General features: G+C 38.1%; 4 protein-coding genes across 6 annotated transcripts; 1 reads left to right on the top strand and 3 right to left on the bottom strand.

Annotated features, from left to right (window-relative positions):
• On the top strand, positions 1,751 to 2,422 carry LOC104734349 (indole-3-acetic acid-induced protein ARG7-like). The gene has a single exon (XM_010453902.1). It carries the CDS (start codon positions 1,890 to 1,892, stop codon positions 2,229 to 2,231), a length of 342 nt encoding a protein of 113 aa, XP_010452204.1. The 5' UTR covers positions 1,751 to 1,889; the 3' UTR covers positions 2,232 to 2,422.
• LOC104734347 (adenosine kinase 2-like) lies at positions 2,459 to 5,160 on the bottom strand. Its single transcript, XM_010453901.2, has 11 exons — positions 4,967 to 5,160; positions 4,681 to 4,734; positions 4,385 to 4,431; positions 4,250 to 4,281; positions 4,036 to 4,137; positions 3,727 to 3,871; positions 3,532 to 3,629; positions 3,363 to 3,433; positions 3,206 to 3,272; positions 2,921 to 3,104; positions 2,459 to 2,725 (listed from the first exon to the last, which is right to left on the bottom strand). The coding sequence occupies exons 1-11, from the start codon at positions 5,059 to 5,061 to the stop codon at positions 2,583 to 2,585; spliced, it is 1,038 nt and encodes a 345-aa protein (XP_010452203.1). The 5' UTR covers positions 5,062 to 5,160; the 3' UTR covers positions 2,459 to 2,582.
• Positions 5,394 to 8,556, bottom strand: LOC104734346 (isocitrate dehydrogenase [NAD] catalytic subunit 5, mitochondrial). 2 transcript variants are annotated; one of them, XM_010453900.2, is made up of 7 exons: positions 8,249 to 8,556; positions 7,832 to 8,152; positions 6,821 to 6,982; positions 6,608 to 6,682; positions 6,332 to 6,441; positions 6,166 to 6,238; positions 5,394 to 5,889 (listed from the first exon to the last, which is right to left on the bottom strand). In XM_010453900.2, the coding sequence occupies exons 1-7, from the start codon at positions 8,435 to 8,437 to the stop codon at positions 5,698 to 5,700; spliced, it is 1,122 nt and encodes a 373-aa protein (XP_010452202.1). In that variant the 5' UTR covers positions 8,438 to 8,556; the 3' UTR covers positions 5,394 to 5,697. The 2 variants fall into 2 exon arrangements, with proteins under 2 accessions (XP_010452202.1, XP_010452201.1); XM_010453899.2 differs by lacking the exons at positions 7,832 to 8,152; positions 8,249 to 8,556 and adding exons at positions 7,068 to 7,388; positions 7,485 to 7,778 and having other exon boundaries at positions 5,408 to 5,889.
• Positions 8,955 to 14,861, bottom strand: LOC104734345 (ethylene-insensitive protein 2). Of its 2 annotated transcripts, XM_010453898.2 has the most exons (9): positions 14,697 to 14,854; positions 14,012 to 14,144; positions 13,492 to 13,875; positions 13,315 to 13,401; positions 13,105 to 13,215; positions 12,793 to 13,005; positions 12,525 to 12,710; positions 9,737 to 12,412; positions 8,955 to 9,651 (listed from the first exon to the last, which is right to left on the bottom strand). In XM_010453898.2, exons 3-9 carry the CDS (start codon positions 13,741 to 13,743, stop codon positions 9,274 to 9,276), a joined length of 3,903 nt encoding a protein of 1,300 aa, XP_010452200.1. In that variant the 5' UTR covers positions 13,744 to 13,875; positions 14,012 to 14,144; positions 14,697 to 14,854; the 3' UTR covers positions 8,955 to 9,273. The 2 variants fall into 2 exon arrangements, with proteins under 2 accessions (XP_010452200.1, XP_010452199.1); XM_010453897.2 differs by having other exon boundaries at positions 13,492 to 14,144; positions 14,697 to 14,861.

Genomic DNA, 15,662 nt, shown 5'->3' with positions numbered 1-15,662 from the left:
GGGGGGGGGGGGGATGAATCGGCCGTCTCGGAATCTCCAACACAAACAAAAAAAAACAAGATAAAAATAAGAAAAACTTACTACCTTTAAGTCGTCGAAATGTAAAATCTCAAGCGTATTTATTATATATAGTCTTATTATCAACTACGTCTAAAAGGTTTCACATGTCGAATACGTACAATGCTAATCTTTCCTTAGATAAGTATTACATAAATGATTCATGTCACTTATGTAGTGTATTAGATCTTCTTTCAGTTTTGATATAGCTAGGATTCCAAAGTAAAATATTTAATGTTTATGCGCAAGTGTAAGATATCCACTTTATAAATTTCTTGAAAAGTAAACATATGGTCGACCACCCAAGACATAATATTGAATCCCTAATGAATAAAAAGAATGTATAATGGTTGACAGCAATTTTAGCACAATTAGAACATGCTTACGTATGATGGCATGATGAATACAATATACGAGCTAGGTGTACGTACAGTACATTAAGATTTTGGTAATCACTAGTATTGACACATCAAAAGGATGATTTCATCCAGCATTAAAATCGCTTTGTGCGTATATTAGTTAGATGGTATATACATATGAACTAATCAGACTAATTATTGATGATATTTTAGGAACGTGTTTTGATTTTGGTAAATTATCACTGTAAGATCACGTACAATGGATATAGATAATATATACTTTGGCTTTGTGTAAAAATATGTGAGTTACATATCGCGACGTATGGTACGTAAGTGGAATTGCACTTTGTCCAAGAATCTTATCCCATTTTTCTCATCTCTTTTAAAAATCTTATCTTTCTCCAAACATTTTAATCAAACCGTGGGGTCCTCCTCTATTTCGCAACTTGAACAAAAACGTCTCTCCTTGACTCCTTCTATATATATGAATCAAAATATAATTCCTTATAAATTTTAGTTCTTCACTAAATAATTATTCCTGCTTTAGTAAAATAACACCGACTTATATGAAATCCTAACTTAAAAATCAATTGAAAATGAATAGAATGATACTCCATTTAGCCCATTTCTAACAATTTCTCTATATTCACTTTGTTGGCCACTATATATTTTATATATTAGCTTATGTTCTGTCTCATTCTATAAACAAGTTTTAGGGACCAATGGATCCATAAATTATTAGATCTGAAAACAAGAAAGAAAAAAAACTAACAATAAGCTAAAGTGACCAATTAAAGAGAGAGAGATATATAAACGTTTCTTCAAAAAAAAAAAACATAAAATACATCGTTTACGGTCTGTGCGCACCTCTAAATGCGCAATATAGTTGAGTGCCAATGTGCATGCCATGCCGATAAAGAGTCTTTTAATTTGTTTGTGTTCATGAAAAAATTAAAGAAACAAAATGAATCAATGATTAAAGCTAAAGCTCCCATTGGGGGAGCCAGGGAAGATGCATGTTCGTACGATTTCGTTATGTCGTAAGTACAGCTTGGCCGTAGTTGACCCCCAAAAAAAATAAAAAAAATAATAATACATAGAGTATTGTTCTTTTCATTTCTAGTAGATTTGTTATTTTCAAAATTAAATTGATAATGACGTTCCACATATTTAGTTAATATATTTTCTTTTGTAATGTATATATATGTATTGAATAGAATGTAGTATATATTGTTTTTCATGATAACAAATGTAGATCATGTATTATTGTAAAGACGACATGGTCCAAGAAAATCATTACCCATACCTATTCATGTATATATACGTTAAAATAGATATATAGTGGACCTATGTTTGTGACTTGGTGTATAAATACACAAGTACGACACTAGTACTTCTCTACATTCTATCTCACACTAACCCCCAAAAACGTCTCTCTCTCTTTCTTTTTCTCTCTCCATCTCTCTCATAAACATGATAAAGAAGAGCAAGCTGATCACAAAGGCATGGAAGCAAATGTCAAGCAGATTCTCCAAACATCGCGACGCCACGGGAAAGCCTAAGGATGAATATCATATACCACATGACGTACCAAAGGGACACCTTGTGGTGTACGTAGGCAAAGAAGAGGAAAGTTACAAGAGATTCGTTATAAAGATCACGTTGCTTCACGATCCCATCTTCAGGGCTTTGCTTGATCAATCAAAAGATGAAGCTTACGACGATTTCACTTCCGGAGATTCCAAGCTTTGTATTTCTTGTGACGAAACTCTCTTCCTTGAGGTCATCCGTTGTGCTTCTCCTCGTTATTCTTGACGAGTCTTTGATTCAAGAAGAGGGGTTCTTCGGACTTCTAACGTTTAGGATTTTGATAATTAATGTGAGAGGATCCATTATATTTGAGGTGATATGTGTAGAAATAATGAAGAATGTTGTGAAATGAGCCATTTTTAGGTAGTAGTTGATATAGAAGATGTAATCTTCTCATCAAAACCTTCATTGATTTAGCATGACTTGTCTCAACCTATGGTAGTAATATCAAATGATCAAAATAATCATGATATTAAAATGCTAAAAGTACACTCAAACAATAATCGTGGGAGTTTTTGTTGAATCAAAGGTTGTTTTATTTGGAAAATGTCACAAAACTGAGGATCACCCAATCATTTAGTTGAAGTCAGGCTTCTCGGGGTAAGTGCAGCCAGATCTTTGGATCACCACGTTCGATGCATAGCATCCAGCCTTCACACATTCCTCAATTGATTTCTCTTTCACCAACTGTGACATGAATCCTCCCACAAATGCATCACCTGTAAGAGAGTTCAACAAAAATAGCATTTAAATTCATCAGTATTGAATCTGTTTTGTATCAGTCTTGAGGAGAAAAGTTCGTTTAAAATGCTAAAGGATCATTTATGTTCTATGATCATGTCAGTTTCTATATAATAAAATAAGACTACAGTTGAATGTATTACAACCCGTCTTTCGATAATCAAAATTAGTACCTGCACCGTTGGTGTCAACAAGCTTCTCCTTTGGGAGAGGGATGACTGGATATTTCTTCACCTTTCCATCTTCAGCAACAACCACTGGATCTGCGCCCTGTGTAATCACAGTGGTCCTCTTGTGTGTTCCTGTGGCCTTGGGAAGCTGTGAAATCTTGATGGCTATTTGTTCAACATCTTCCGTCTATATATATAAAAAGATAAAAATGGTTCACTATTATAACTGTTATACAACACTAAAACATTCTGCTGAATTTTAGTCGTGCAAGAGAGAAATTGTCTAACCTCCCAGCCGTGAACTTTGGAGAAGGTTCTTGCCTCTGTTTCATTGCCGAAAACAAAGTCCATGTATCTGTACGAGAAATATAGGGTGGTGCTTTTCAGTACATTTACGCAATCATAAAATCTGCAATGGATAAATAGATAAGGGACGATGGCTTACGGCAAGAACTTCTCCTGTACATCTTTGAAGAATTCACAGATGAATGGAGCAGAGAGGTTCATTGTGAACACCTGAAAGATCAGTGAATAAGTCAGGACTGTTAATACAAAAAGGCACTCGTAAGCAAATAAAAGATTCTGATATCTGGAGGACCATGTCTTATAATTACCTTGTTGTTTGCAGCAGCATGCTCAGATACCAACTGAATGGATTCAGGAGATACTGTGAGGAAGAATCCAGCAATGTAGTAGAACTTGGCCTTCTCAACTACCCAAAACATATTCAATCACAGATATCATCAGATCATGAATTAAAAAATACAGAACTGTAAAACGGGATGAAACGATGGGAAAAGAAGATTTACCCAAAGCCCAGTTTTCAGGCTTCTTAAGGTGATCAACCTTGTAGCAGTTTGCAGCTGAAAGATTTGCAATAAGAGACCTTTCTCCACCAACAACACAGACACCGCAAGTTCCAGTAGGTGCTGATTCATCTTCATAATAGTGAACCTGATAAATTAAAAAAAGCACTTTGATTAGAGATTCTTAATTCAGTTTCAATAATATAACTTCAAACTATCCTCAAAGACAAACAAAGCATCATCAGCTGTGCATACACTCAAACAAAACAAAAACATGAAAACCAGAGAAGAGTCAGGAAAAAGTCAGCTTACATTGACACCAGCGGCTGTAGCATCCTTCTTCATTGCCTCTCCATATTTGTCCTTTCCAATGGAACCCATGTAACTGGTTGCCCCAGGAGTTTGAAGCATCCACTGTAGCCACAAGCAAGTAAAAATAAAAAAAACCTTGATTTTAGCATTGATTACTTATAACTCAAAAAAAAAAAAAAAAAAGGGGCAAGAAGAAGAAGGAAAGAGAATATACCTGAGCAACTTTGATTGAGTTCTGAGTAGCACCTAGAGAAAAAGAATCGAATCATGAAGAAGAAGATATCACAATCTAGTCAACGCATACACGCTAATAATTAAAAGGTTGCAGGATGGTCAAAAGATGAATTACCTCCGGCAATGTATTCAACATTGAATTTGCTACTCATCTCATCATACCTTTAAATAAAAGGAAAAAAAAATTGAAAGTAAAAACCATTATTAACCATAAAAGATAAGTCAAAGAGATATCACATTGTACTGTATTTTTTTATTCCTGAAACTGTCCAGGGCTTTGTGAAGCATTGAATCAGTCTCTACTTGAATTGATAATATAACATGAGCACCGTTCCTTATTCGTAATGATTACAATGCCTAACGTCACAAATCAGAGATATCAAAAGCAGAAGAGCATTAATGAATACGTACATGGGTAAATGTTTTTCCTCAGCGAGAATGGCATTGTTCAACTTGATGTCGTACCTGTCGTCGTCACACGATTACAAAAAGATCAATAACAGTAAAAAGAAAAAAAAGAAGAATCGCACACAAATCACAGAGTTTATGCTCTACTGAAGAGACGAATCAAACAATAAAACCTAGATTCATACTAAAAGCCCCGAAAGAAGATTACGATACGAATACAACAACAACAAAATAGGAAACATAAAGGAAAAAAGAGGGATCTGAGAGTGCTTTTTTTTTTTTTTTTTACTTGGTGAGAAATTCGTCGTCGACGACGGCAGAGATATCGAGGAGCGGGTTACCCATACCGAGAAGGATTCCATCGTAGTTAGCAGACGAAGCCATGATGAAACGATGAAGAAGATATTTTGAGAGAGGTTTAGGTTTTATTAAGATTCAGATCTGGGATTGGTTGGCCGGCAAGTTTAGTGCTGCTGCTTAATGTTTTAGTTTTAGTTTTAGAATCATCATAGCCTTTTAATCACAGAGGTTTGGTGCACCAACGACATACAGTACTCTAATTCTCTTTCAGTTTTGTTTTCTTTTCCTTAAACTAACTCTCTTTTTGTCGGTGAACCAACTAATTATGCCAACTACATACCTTTTTCTTCAAGTCAAAGAGACAAAATCAAAATTTTTGATTAAGAAGTTGGGAATAACTGAGTAAATTAAGAAGACACTAAACAAGCAATCATAATAACAAAACTCTTCTGATGGATTCAGAGAAACATCAATTTTTTTCCTGTGCAATCTTTTGCCTTATGGCAGAGAGAACTTGAAAAGACGTTTTCAAGAAGAAACAAACAACTTCTTAAGTAATTAAACTCAGGAAGAGCCGTTATTTTTCTCTTTTTTTTTTCCTTTTATTCTAATCGTAAACAAGAGAGGAATGAAAAACAAAGATGAATTCGAGGCTCTATTAAAAAGCCCTCCAAAGAAGAAGACGAAGATTCCATAAAGAATTGGGACTTTACGATGTGTTCAGAGATGATCACAGATTGCCTTTGTGAATTCCGTTGTGGTCGAACTCCCTCCAAGATCCGCGGTTCTGTATTTTCCCTCTGCTATGGTGTTGATGATTGCACTGTGGATTTGTTCTGCTTGTTCGTTCAGCTTCAGATGACGCAACATCATCACTCCACTCAGAAGCAGCGCCGTTGGGTTCGCCAAGTTCTAACACCACCCCAAACAAAATCATATATCAAGGCATCTGAAATCTAGTTCTAATCTTTCAACATTGGATTGATAAAAGCTTAAACATTGGATGTAAAAATGAAACTCTTTAGCCTGTAAATGACTCGGTCTATAATGAGACTAACCAACTGACTATACTACCAAGAAAAGAAAAACAGCAAAACGGGGAGTTGAGGACTCTTCTTTCTATCTGTAGCTGTTTTATTATCATGTTTTACGATAACTGTTGAAACTTTATTTGCTTCATAGACTAACCTTTCCAGCGATATCAGGTGCAGAGCCGTGAACTGCCTCAGCAAGGGCTACCCCATCTTCTCCGATATTACAACTGCGTCAAAGATCACAAGGCCTTTTAGATGATCTAGCTCACAATCACACTAAATAACACTATTATTTCAAGATGAAGCAACCGATGTTTCACCTTGGAGTCAACCCTAGTCCTCCAACCAATCCTGCACACAGGTCGCTGATGATGTCTCCGTAAAGGTTAGGCATCACCAAGACATCAAAAAGTGCTGGGTTTTTCACAAGCTGCAGGCATCTCAATATTATCAGTCACATATTCCACATTAAAGCAGTGGGAACACGGAACTCAGATACAAGTTGCTAAGAATTCTAACTTCTAAATTCTATAAGATAATAATCCCAACTACTAAGTGAATTAATGAAAAAAGGTAGATTTCGTATCATAGCTTACCATCATACAACAGTTGTCAATAACAACCTCCTCGTAAGTTATCTCAGGATATTTCTCAGCAACCTCACGACAACACTGGAAAAACAAGAACAGAATTAAACATTGTCTCAAAACAAACAGTAAGCAAAACTAAACAGACATAATAATCATTGCGTTCATCTCTCCCTATAAGAAATTGTTAAATGCATTACGGAGTTATAAAACTGGACAGACCTTGAGGAAAAGACCGTCAGTTTTCTGCATAATGTTGGCTTTGTGGATTGCAGAAACTCTCTCTCTCCCATGAGTCTTGGCATAGAGGAAAGCATACTCTGCAACTCTCAAACTCGCCTGACGGGTAATGATTTTAAGACTTTCCACCACACCTCTAACGACCTATCATGAGTCAGGAGAAAACAAAACAATTGTCAGAAACACTAATCTGGAATGTTCTATCGATAGAGACACAACAAAACAAAACCTGATGTTCAAGGCCACTGTATTCTCCTTCAGTGTTTTCTCTGATGGTAATGAGATCAACATCATCGTAACGAGTTTTGTAACCAGGAAGACTGTAACAAGGTCTAACATTGGCATAAAGATTAAGCTCTTTCCTAAGAGTAAGGTTCAAAGAACGGTGACCTTTCCCAATTGGAGTAGCCATTGGACCTTTCAAACCAACTTTGTTTCTACGCACAGACTCGAGACTATCCCAGGTCAAGAAACTCTGTGTTCTGGGATCTATCTCAGTCCCAACATAGTGTTCTTCCCACTCTATTGGCACACCAGCTGTTGTAAACACCTGGATCATTACAAAACTATCAACGAAATTGCCGAATTCTCACAAATCACAATTCTCTCGTAACTAGATTTTTTAACAAAATTAGGGATGAGGAACCTTTTTGACAGATTCAGCGATCTCGGGACCGATCCCATCGCCAGGGAAGAGAGTTGCGGTGATCGGAGTGGAGGAGGAACAGAAAGCCCTAGCGACGGAAGTAGCCGCACCTGAGCTAGAGTCAGCACCAAGGATCTGAGTCGATCGGTTACCGATCAGCCGTCGCGCGAGATTTGCTGCCATGGTCATATCGCTTCAAGCACCAAAAGGACGCAGCAAATGAAAAGTTTATTAATCGATAGAGAGAGAGAGTCAGAGAGAGAAAGAGAGGACTTTTCTGCGTTGTGACAAAAGTTGTAAAGANTAATCTGGAATGTTCTATCGATAGAGACACAACAAAACAAAACCTGATGTTCAAGGCCACTGTATTCTCCTTCAGTGTTTTCTCTGATGGTAATGAGATCAACATCATCGTAACGAGTTTTGTAACCAGGAAGACTGTAACAAGGTCTAACATTGGCATAAAGATTAAGCTCTTTCCTAAGAGTAAGGTTCAAAGAACGGTGACCTTTCCCAATTGGAGTAGCCATTGGACCTTTCAAACCAACTTTGTTTCTACGCACAGACTCGAGACTATCCCAGGTCAAGAAACTCTGTGTTCTGGGATCTATCTCAGTCCCAACATAGTGTTCTTCCCACTCTATTGGCACACCAGCTGTTGTAAACACCTGGATCATTACAAAACTATCAACGAAATTGCCGAATTCTCACAAATCACAATTCTCTCGTAACTAGATTTTTTAACAAAATTAGGGATGAGGAACCTTTTTGACAGATTCAGCGATCTCGGGACCGATCCCATCGCCAGGGAAGAGAGTTGCGGTGATCGGAGTGGAGGAGGAACAGAAAGCCCTAGCGACGGAAGTAGCCGCACCTGAGCTAGAGTCAGCACCAAGGATCTGAGTCGATCGGTTACCGATCAGCCGTCGCGCGAGATTTGCTGCCATGGTCATATCGCTTCAAGCACCAAAAGGACGCAGCAAATGAAAAGTTTATTAATCGATAGAGAGAGAGAGTCAGAGAGAGAAAGAGAGGACTTTTCTGCGTTGTGACAAAAGTTGTAAAGAAGAAGCGAATATTTCCTTCTTCCGTAAAACGCCGTGTAGTTCTAAGTCGCATTAGGTTAGTTAGTACTCAAAGTTAAACGACACGAAGTGTGTACGTAAAAATACAAAACGGAACGAACTGTTTTCTTAAAAGCTTAGGCCCAGTAAAGAGAATTGTTATTTGTTTTCTGTATCGGCCCAATAACAGTCTTAACACAAAACCATATACACTACGAAAGATGTTTATACGTAATTATACATCATCATACACTACATACAGTACACACAACCGGTGTATGCTAAACCTCCGGTGGCTTCCCCGTGACTTTATGCGGCGGTGCAGGTACAGGTAAACCAGCCAACGGCGGTCCATACATGCCTTCTCGCCGACCTATTTTTCTTCCGATGAGATAAAAAGTGATGAGATCCGGTTAAAGGAGATTTAACAATTCAAACCGACGAATTTTTCAATGATCGACTCCGCATCAAATTACACAAACCGGATTCGGTTTGTAGCTATGGTCCTCCTATGATGATATGGATATAAACATAACATTACAACCAAATTAAGAGAGGGAAAAAAAAAACGAAAATTTCTGAAGCAACAAAATAAAAACATTTTCTTTTTCTTTTCTTAATACACAATTAACGAAGCAGAGGAGCAATCAAAAGCAAGAGTTTTGATTCTTCGGCTTCCCGCTCGACGTCTCTTTTGATCATGAGATTCTCACAATGTTCTCTCTTCAACCCAATGATCCGTACGCAGTCAAGTTCTTTCTTGAACCAGGTCCATCCTGATTCATACCTATCGGTTTATTCGATAACCGACGTTTATACCGCTTCAAAACCGAAGCCAGATTTTCTTTTCCCTTTGGGAAAGCCACGTCTCCTGCAGCTGTACCGGTCCGGCCTTTCCTACATGAGATTGCCATTTCAACGTCTTTGATTAGATCAAGAAGTGTAACTGCAGTTGTGCATTTTCCTTTGGCCGGTTTTGCAGCCGGAGGTAACATTCCGTTCGCTGATGGCGGACTCGCTCTCTGGTGGCTCGCAGGAATCTGAAGGCAAAAGCACGGTGTCATCGGTGTCCGCAGCTTTGAGAACGCTGGATCAATTACTCCCTGTTGAATTCATTACATCATGTCAAAAACATAAGCTTTGGTTTCTAACTGCAAAAGTGCGGAGTTTTGTTTTTTATTTGTTTACCTGAAGGCGGTTGAGAACGTAAGTGTACTTTCCCCAGAGCTCAGGTCGGCTCTCCATAAGAGACAAGTCAAGAACACGGTGGATGCACCAAACTCCAAAGCTCACAATCAAATCAGCTCTCCATACGCAACCATCTCCACAATTAGGAACCGATGAAATCAGTGGCTCACCCATGTGACCCACTTGATTTATTTCTCGAGTTTCAGCTTCATAGATAAACTTCTCTCGTGCAGCTACCCGGTCAATCAGTTCTTCATCAACTCCATCGCTTTGTCCAAACAACCACTCGGATCCTTCCAGTTTAATAAGCTTTAAAATACAGTGCCTGAATGATTGAAGAAGCTTAGCCTCTGCATCAACAGTAGAGGAAGAGTTGTTGTCTATATTTATCGGATTCGTTCTATTCCTGAGCTCCTCACCAACAGCACCAGTCCTCTCCGCTACGCCAAACTGCTCAAAGGGCTGTCTAGACCAAAGTGATCCGGTCCCTGTTGTTGATGCATTCTGTGGCAAAGTGTAGGTATCTCTATAGCCTCCTCTTGATTGAGACATGTCATCATAAGCAGAGGGTACTCCAACCCGTGACCCTATATTAGAATACGATGATGATTCACTGCTTAGTCGACCATAAGATGTGCCATACCCTCCTCCTCCTCCACTGGACGGATCCCAGTATCCGCTCTTGTTGTTCGGCAAATGCATGTTTCTCGCGGACATAGACAATCCTGAGATATCTGGCATGCTACTATACTTCTTCTCATTGGCTACTGCTACACCAACAGTATCGGTATTTCCAGATGATGGAACACCATAATAAGATCTATCAGATTGCCGTGATATGCTTCTAGACCCAGCAAAATTTTCAAATCCAGGAGCTGGTCCAGGGGTAAGACCATTCTGGGACTTCTGTTTTAAGGCTAAAGCAAGTTGCTGTGTATAGCTCATTGTACCGCTATATTGCTGCGTCATAGATCTCGACGTTGGGATCTCTCCACGGGATTGTAAAGCTTCAAGCCTTCCTTTTGACAAATTGTCAACAAGTGACTTGATCTGATATCCGTGAACTGTAGCTGGTTGTTGGTGTTCCCAACCCTCAGAAGATGATGGAGCACGCAAGCTAGAGTATCTTCTCTCACTCAATTCATACGCATTATTATTAGTGGTGCTACCATATGCACCCAACATCTGCATACGGTTGACCAACGGTGACGGTGACGACCCTCTTTGAAATCCATACAACGAATCGATACTTCCTGGAGTCCTTTGCTGCTTCAGTGAATCATATAAATTTGAAGTCATTTGTGAATCCAACCCCTTTGCAGTTGGAGACATGCAATATCCACTACTCATGTCTTTTCCAAAAGAATCTGCTTTCATAGAAGAGGCTGACTTCTGATCAGCGCCAAACAACTGATCTATTTTCTTTGCCCTGGCTTCAGCAACTAATTGGCCATGAAAATCATATAAATGTCCCCAAAACTCATCAAGGATCGCAGATAAATGGCGCCGGGCAGCACGTCCCAAACCTTGCAACCGTGAAAGGCTTCCAGTCCCACTTCCCCCTTCCCCACTTAAGCTGCGAAACGAAGGCGGACCATCAGATCCAACAGTATAGTTGCTTGCAGGAGCAGCTCTCGTAGCTTCTTCTGATTCCCATGAAACCCCTTCGACATCCTTTTCAATGAACTTGCTGTTATTTTCCATGCTAACAGTCTTCTCCACAGGACTTATCGGTTCAATCTTTACCATCTTTGTTTCAACAACCAAATCCTTATCAGTTACCTCATTAACCACCGTTGACTGCAATACAGGCTGTTCCTTTACATCAGGGTCTTCCCCAAGTTTACTTACTTGGGAGGCAGAGAATTTTACGTCTAACTCGCTTTCCTCTAGAGGGCTCGAACGAATCTCTTGATCCGTCATTAGAATGTTCTCTGGCAAATCATAGACAGAACTAGTAACAGACGTAGTATCCAACTGATCCTTTACCCTGCTTTCCAGCCGCACTATCGATTCTTCTTCATTCCGCCTTGTTTCGCTTCTTTCAATTATTTCCTCTTCATGAACAGATGGATAAGATAAAGCATTTTGAGCATCCATGTTCCATATTTGAGTTTCTACTCTGTTACTAGCAGATTTCAGCGGCGTAGCTGCGAGCCAGAGCATCAGGCATAAGGATGCACATGACGATACAAGCAGAGTGGTGTACTGAACCGAGGTGCCCATTACAGTATTCCATCTTAAACCACCAGCCCAGTCACTGCTTCCAAATACCATCTCCACAACAAAAACAATATTCAAACCGAGAAACCCCAAAAACGTTGTAAGTGCGAGGAACTCGCCAACTTGAGGGATTTTATGGACACCCATGATTTGTCTCGACGAAGCAATGCGGAACAGCGGTATGACAGAACAAGGAAGCATCATTGCCACCAGGACCTGAGTGAATATAAGTAACTGATATATCCCGTCTGCACCAGATGTCCACACACAATAAAGGGCAGGAGCAACTGCAAGAATTCTGATTGTAGCACGATGAAGCCAACCGGGTATTTCTATTTTCAGGAAGTCATGCAGAACAACCTCTCCACCGAAAGTCCAAGCTAGTGCTGTAATTTGACTAGAGAAGAACAAGAGCATCAAAAACACCACTGGAATGAGCGGACTCACAAATACCTGCACTCAACAATCAAGAACAAAATAATTAATAATCACGAGATATTTCTGAAAACGTCTGTGTAAAAATGTATTATAGACTAATACGAAGCATAAAACCGTTAGAACAAACCTGCTCCATTAGTGACATGGCATCGTGAAAAGTCAGTACCACAAGGCCAGTACTGTGGAACACACTGGCTGCTGCATTCATCAATACATAATTTACAAGTGAAAGTCCGCTGAAGACACCAAAGATGGCGAACAAATGGTCTTGACACAAGCTGCTCTTGTCGACATCTGACGAAGATGTACTTTCCTGCAATAGAGGAGTTCACTGCTTAGTATAATTATTGCTACTTAATAAAAAAGAGAGATACATAGAAAGAGAAAAAAGGTACCCCAGCAAAATAAGAATGGATATAAAAATTGTGAGGGACGATGCTTGCTCCAAGAAGACCCATCAATGCAAATGCGCTCTCTCCGTTTAACCGAATTAACACTCCGTTCATAGAGAATGGGATCTCAGACTGACTCAGCAAGACACCAGAAACATAGAGAAGTAAAACAAAGCCTGCCGAGCAAATGGATACTGTATTTGCCATACCATTTTCCTGTAAAAATTGTATGCATGTCAGCTAATTTCCGATAATGCTATTCCAAGAACACAGAGAGAGGAAAAAAAAACAAAAAAGACAGGAAACCAGTCATACAAGGAAAGAGGCGAAAACAGGAAATAAAAATGCATCGATGGCAGCCAAGAACACTCCAGTGGATAACTCCACTCCAAACAAAAGGTTAAATGCATGTGCAACTCCCACAACCTGTTTATAAATAGAGAAGCCTGAAGTCAGAAGAACTGAAACTTTTCCATCAAACATCATTAAAAAATTTTAGAAGGAAAAAGACTGTAAGTAACTAACCATGGTAAGGTCGAGCAGAATTGCTGAGAACTCCGCCTGAATGCCCAAGAACATGCACGTCCACTTGTCATATTCTTCATTGCAGATCTGTCCAAGTAAAGAACATTAAAATGTTACAGAAATAACAGTGTAGCTAAAAGCCTCGAGATCAGAAAAAAAATCAGGGGAACAAAATACCTGAGCTAAATGTTTACCAGTAACAACGCTTATTCGAGCTGCTATATACTGGCACAAGATGGCGGCAAAATTGAAGAGCAGAGTAATAGCCACTAAGTCATACCCAAAACGAGCACCTCCTTCGATATTTGCAACCCATTTGCCAGGATCAATATATCCAACAGAAACCAAAAGAACAGGCAGTAGCGGAGGAACCATTCTCTGGATGAACCCTAGCTGAGGAGGTCTCACATTCACAATTTCAGCTTCCATCCTAAAATCTATCTGATAATATATATATATATAATTTACTCAAGACTAGGAGGATTAAAAGGTCAACTCTACAGATCCAATCGTTGTAGAATTCACAGATTCGACCCAAAACACATTCCCCCTCTCATCAGCCTGTTGTTCATTCAGTCAAAATAACAGTGAGCCACTCTAGGCTGTCGTCTCGTTTTACAGGTATGTACAGTCTTTAGCTACTAGTTTAAGTTAAAAGGACCAGACGTTATTGCAGCTTCAAGGGAGAAGATCTTACACAACAGGAGAGCTAAGTTGGTGCAAAAGGAGGAAGCCCTAACAGAGCAACCAAGAACAGAACACAGACTTCCATATGCTTAAACCAAAATACGGATGTTATGTCCAAACCATTCGAATAAGCTTTTATAAACCTGGAAAAAAATTAATGGTGGACCAAAAAAAAAAAAAAATCAGAAGACGAAAAAGAATTGATCTTTGAGATAAGCTTTTTTAAAAAAAAAAAAAAAATAGAACTTTAATTGAAGCTAAAAGAATCGTAACGCTGAAGAAAAGCAACCAAAAAAAAAATGTAAAGATCCCGTATGATCTACGCATTCAGATCTTCAAGAGAGTTGTAAAAAAACAAAAAAGGTCAACCCACAAACAAGTACAGTAGAAAAACAAAAAAGCTAAAATCTCACAATTACAAACAAAACCCAGAAACCCAGATGAAAGGGAGAAACATGAAACAATCTTCTTCTTCGCAAAACAGAGAGAGGCAGAGAGAGATCTAAGCTAAAACTTGAATTCGATCATGATGTGTTTAAAAAAAAAAAAAAAACTCCCATTTGCACAAAAACCGAGGCAAAAAGCTATAAAAAACTCCATGGAAGTGCGTACAACAAAGCCCCCAAGCCAGAAGAAGAAAAAAAAAAAAAAACTAAAAGAAGAAACAGAGAATTAGGGTTTTTGAAGATGGTGACCTGTGAAATCGCTTATGATCGCAAAGTTTGACCTAATTAAGTATCAAATCAAGTGAGAGAGAGGTTTAGAAACGGATCTTCAAGAGAGAAAGAAAACTCTTATCAAAGGCCACGAGAGAAAAGAAAAGGAGAGGAAAGAGAGAAAGAAGAAGAGCTCAGTTCCATCCAAAGGAGAAAGAAAGAGAGAGAGAGATAAAAAAAAAAAAAAGAAGATCCAAAAAAAATAAAAAATCAATTTATATATATATATATATATTACATATACATACACATTATTTTTGTATCTATAGGTTCTGAAAGGTTATGGGTGCTCGTGCCACCTTCAAAAGAGAGAGAGAACAATCAAAAGATACATAAATGTTATAAAAAAAAGGTAATATTCTTTTTTTCTTACAGCTTGAAAAAACGTCTTTTTAATTAATTTTTTTCAGGTTTTAAATTTTAGTTTAATTTAAACTAATCGTAGTTTTAGATTCCAAGATAAGTGGACTAGAAGAGCATTATTATTATTTAAAAAAAAAAAATAATAATGGACCCGTCCTTCCTCCTCATTGCATATAGGTAATAATAATACCAGCATCAAAAAAATTATAATAATACCTTTCCTTTTTTTAAAACACATCAATTATATAGTGACACTTTTTTTTTTTTTGCTCAATCAATTTCTAAATTTTGATATCTCAGGCCCATCAGAAAATGAATATAAACCACTACAACTAATTGAGTGAGAAAATATTGAAGAGAGTTTTGATCGTATTTACTTGATTTTTTGAAACGAGAAAATGTCAGCTAAATTTATTCTCTTTTTAGCTTTATTAACATTTATCATAATAACAAAGATGTTAATTTTTAGTAATATTTGTTATACTAAAAATATAAAACAAACGTTATTTATTTTAAAAAAATATAAACGAACGTTACAAAATAAAGATAAGAATCTAACTTTATGACTCTCAAAAGACTAAT

Source organism: Camelina sativa, chromosome 13, assembly GCF_000633955.1.
Source record: "Camelina sativa cultivar DH55 chromosome 13, Cs, whole genome shotgun sequence".
NCBI classification, from domain to species: Eukaryota; Viridiplantae; Streptophyta; class Magnoliopsida; order Brassicales; family Brassicaceae; genus Camelina; species Camelina sativa.
Note: the sequence above shows the minus strand (reverse complement) of the source record. Positions and strands in the feature narration are given on the sequence as shown.

Excerpts from the sequence above, each read along its gene's own strand:
- LOC104734349 (XM_010453902.1), top strand. The coding sequence starts at position 1,890 with ATGATAAAGAAGAGCAAGCTGATCACAAAGGCATGGAAGCAAATGTCA.
- LOC104734345 (XM_010453897.2), bottom strand. The coding sequence starts at position 13,743 with ATGGAAGCTGAAATTGTGAATGTGAGACCTCCTCAGCTAGGGTTCATC. Across the intron at positions 13,402-13,491 it reads CTGGTAAACATTTAGCTCAG|ATCTGCAATGAAGAATATGA; the intron begins GTATTTTGTTCC and ends TTACTTGGACAG. Across the intron at positions 13,006-13,104 it reads CTGTTTTCGCCTCTTTCCTT|GAAAATGGTATGGCAAATAC; the intron begins GTATGACTGGTT and ends CAATTTTTACAG.
- LOC104734346 (XM_010453900.2), bottom strand. The coding sequence starts at position 8,437 with ATGACCATGGCAGCAAATCTCGCGCGACGGCTGATCGGTAACCGATCG. Across the intron at positions 6,983-7,831 it reads ACAGTGGCCTTGAACATCAG|GTCGTTAGAGGTGTGGTGGA; the intron begins GTTTTGTTTTGT and ends GACTCATGATAG. Across the intron at positions 6,239-6,331 it reads GGACTAGGGTTGACTCCAAG|TTGTAATATCGGAGAAGATG; the intron begins GTGAAACATCGG and ends TCTTTGACGCAG.
- LOC104734347 (XM_010453901.2), bottom strand. The coding sequence starts at position 5,061 with ATGGCTTCGTCTGCTAACTACGATGGAATCCTTCTCGGTATGGGTAAC. Across the intron at positions 4,282-4,384 it reads TGTTGAATACATTGCCGGAG|GTGCTACTCAGAACTCAATC; the intron begins GTAATTCATCTT and ends CTTTTTCTCTAG. Across the intron at positions 3,630-3,726 it reads GCCTGAAAACTGGGCTTTGG|TTGAGAAGGCCAAGTTCTAC; the intron begins GTAAATCTTCTT and ends TGTTTTGGGTAG.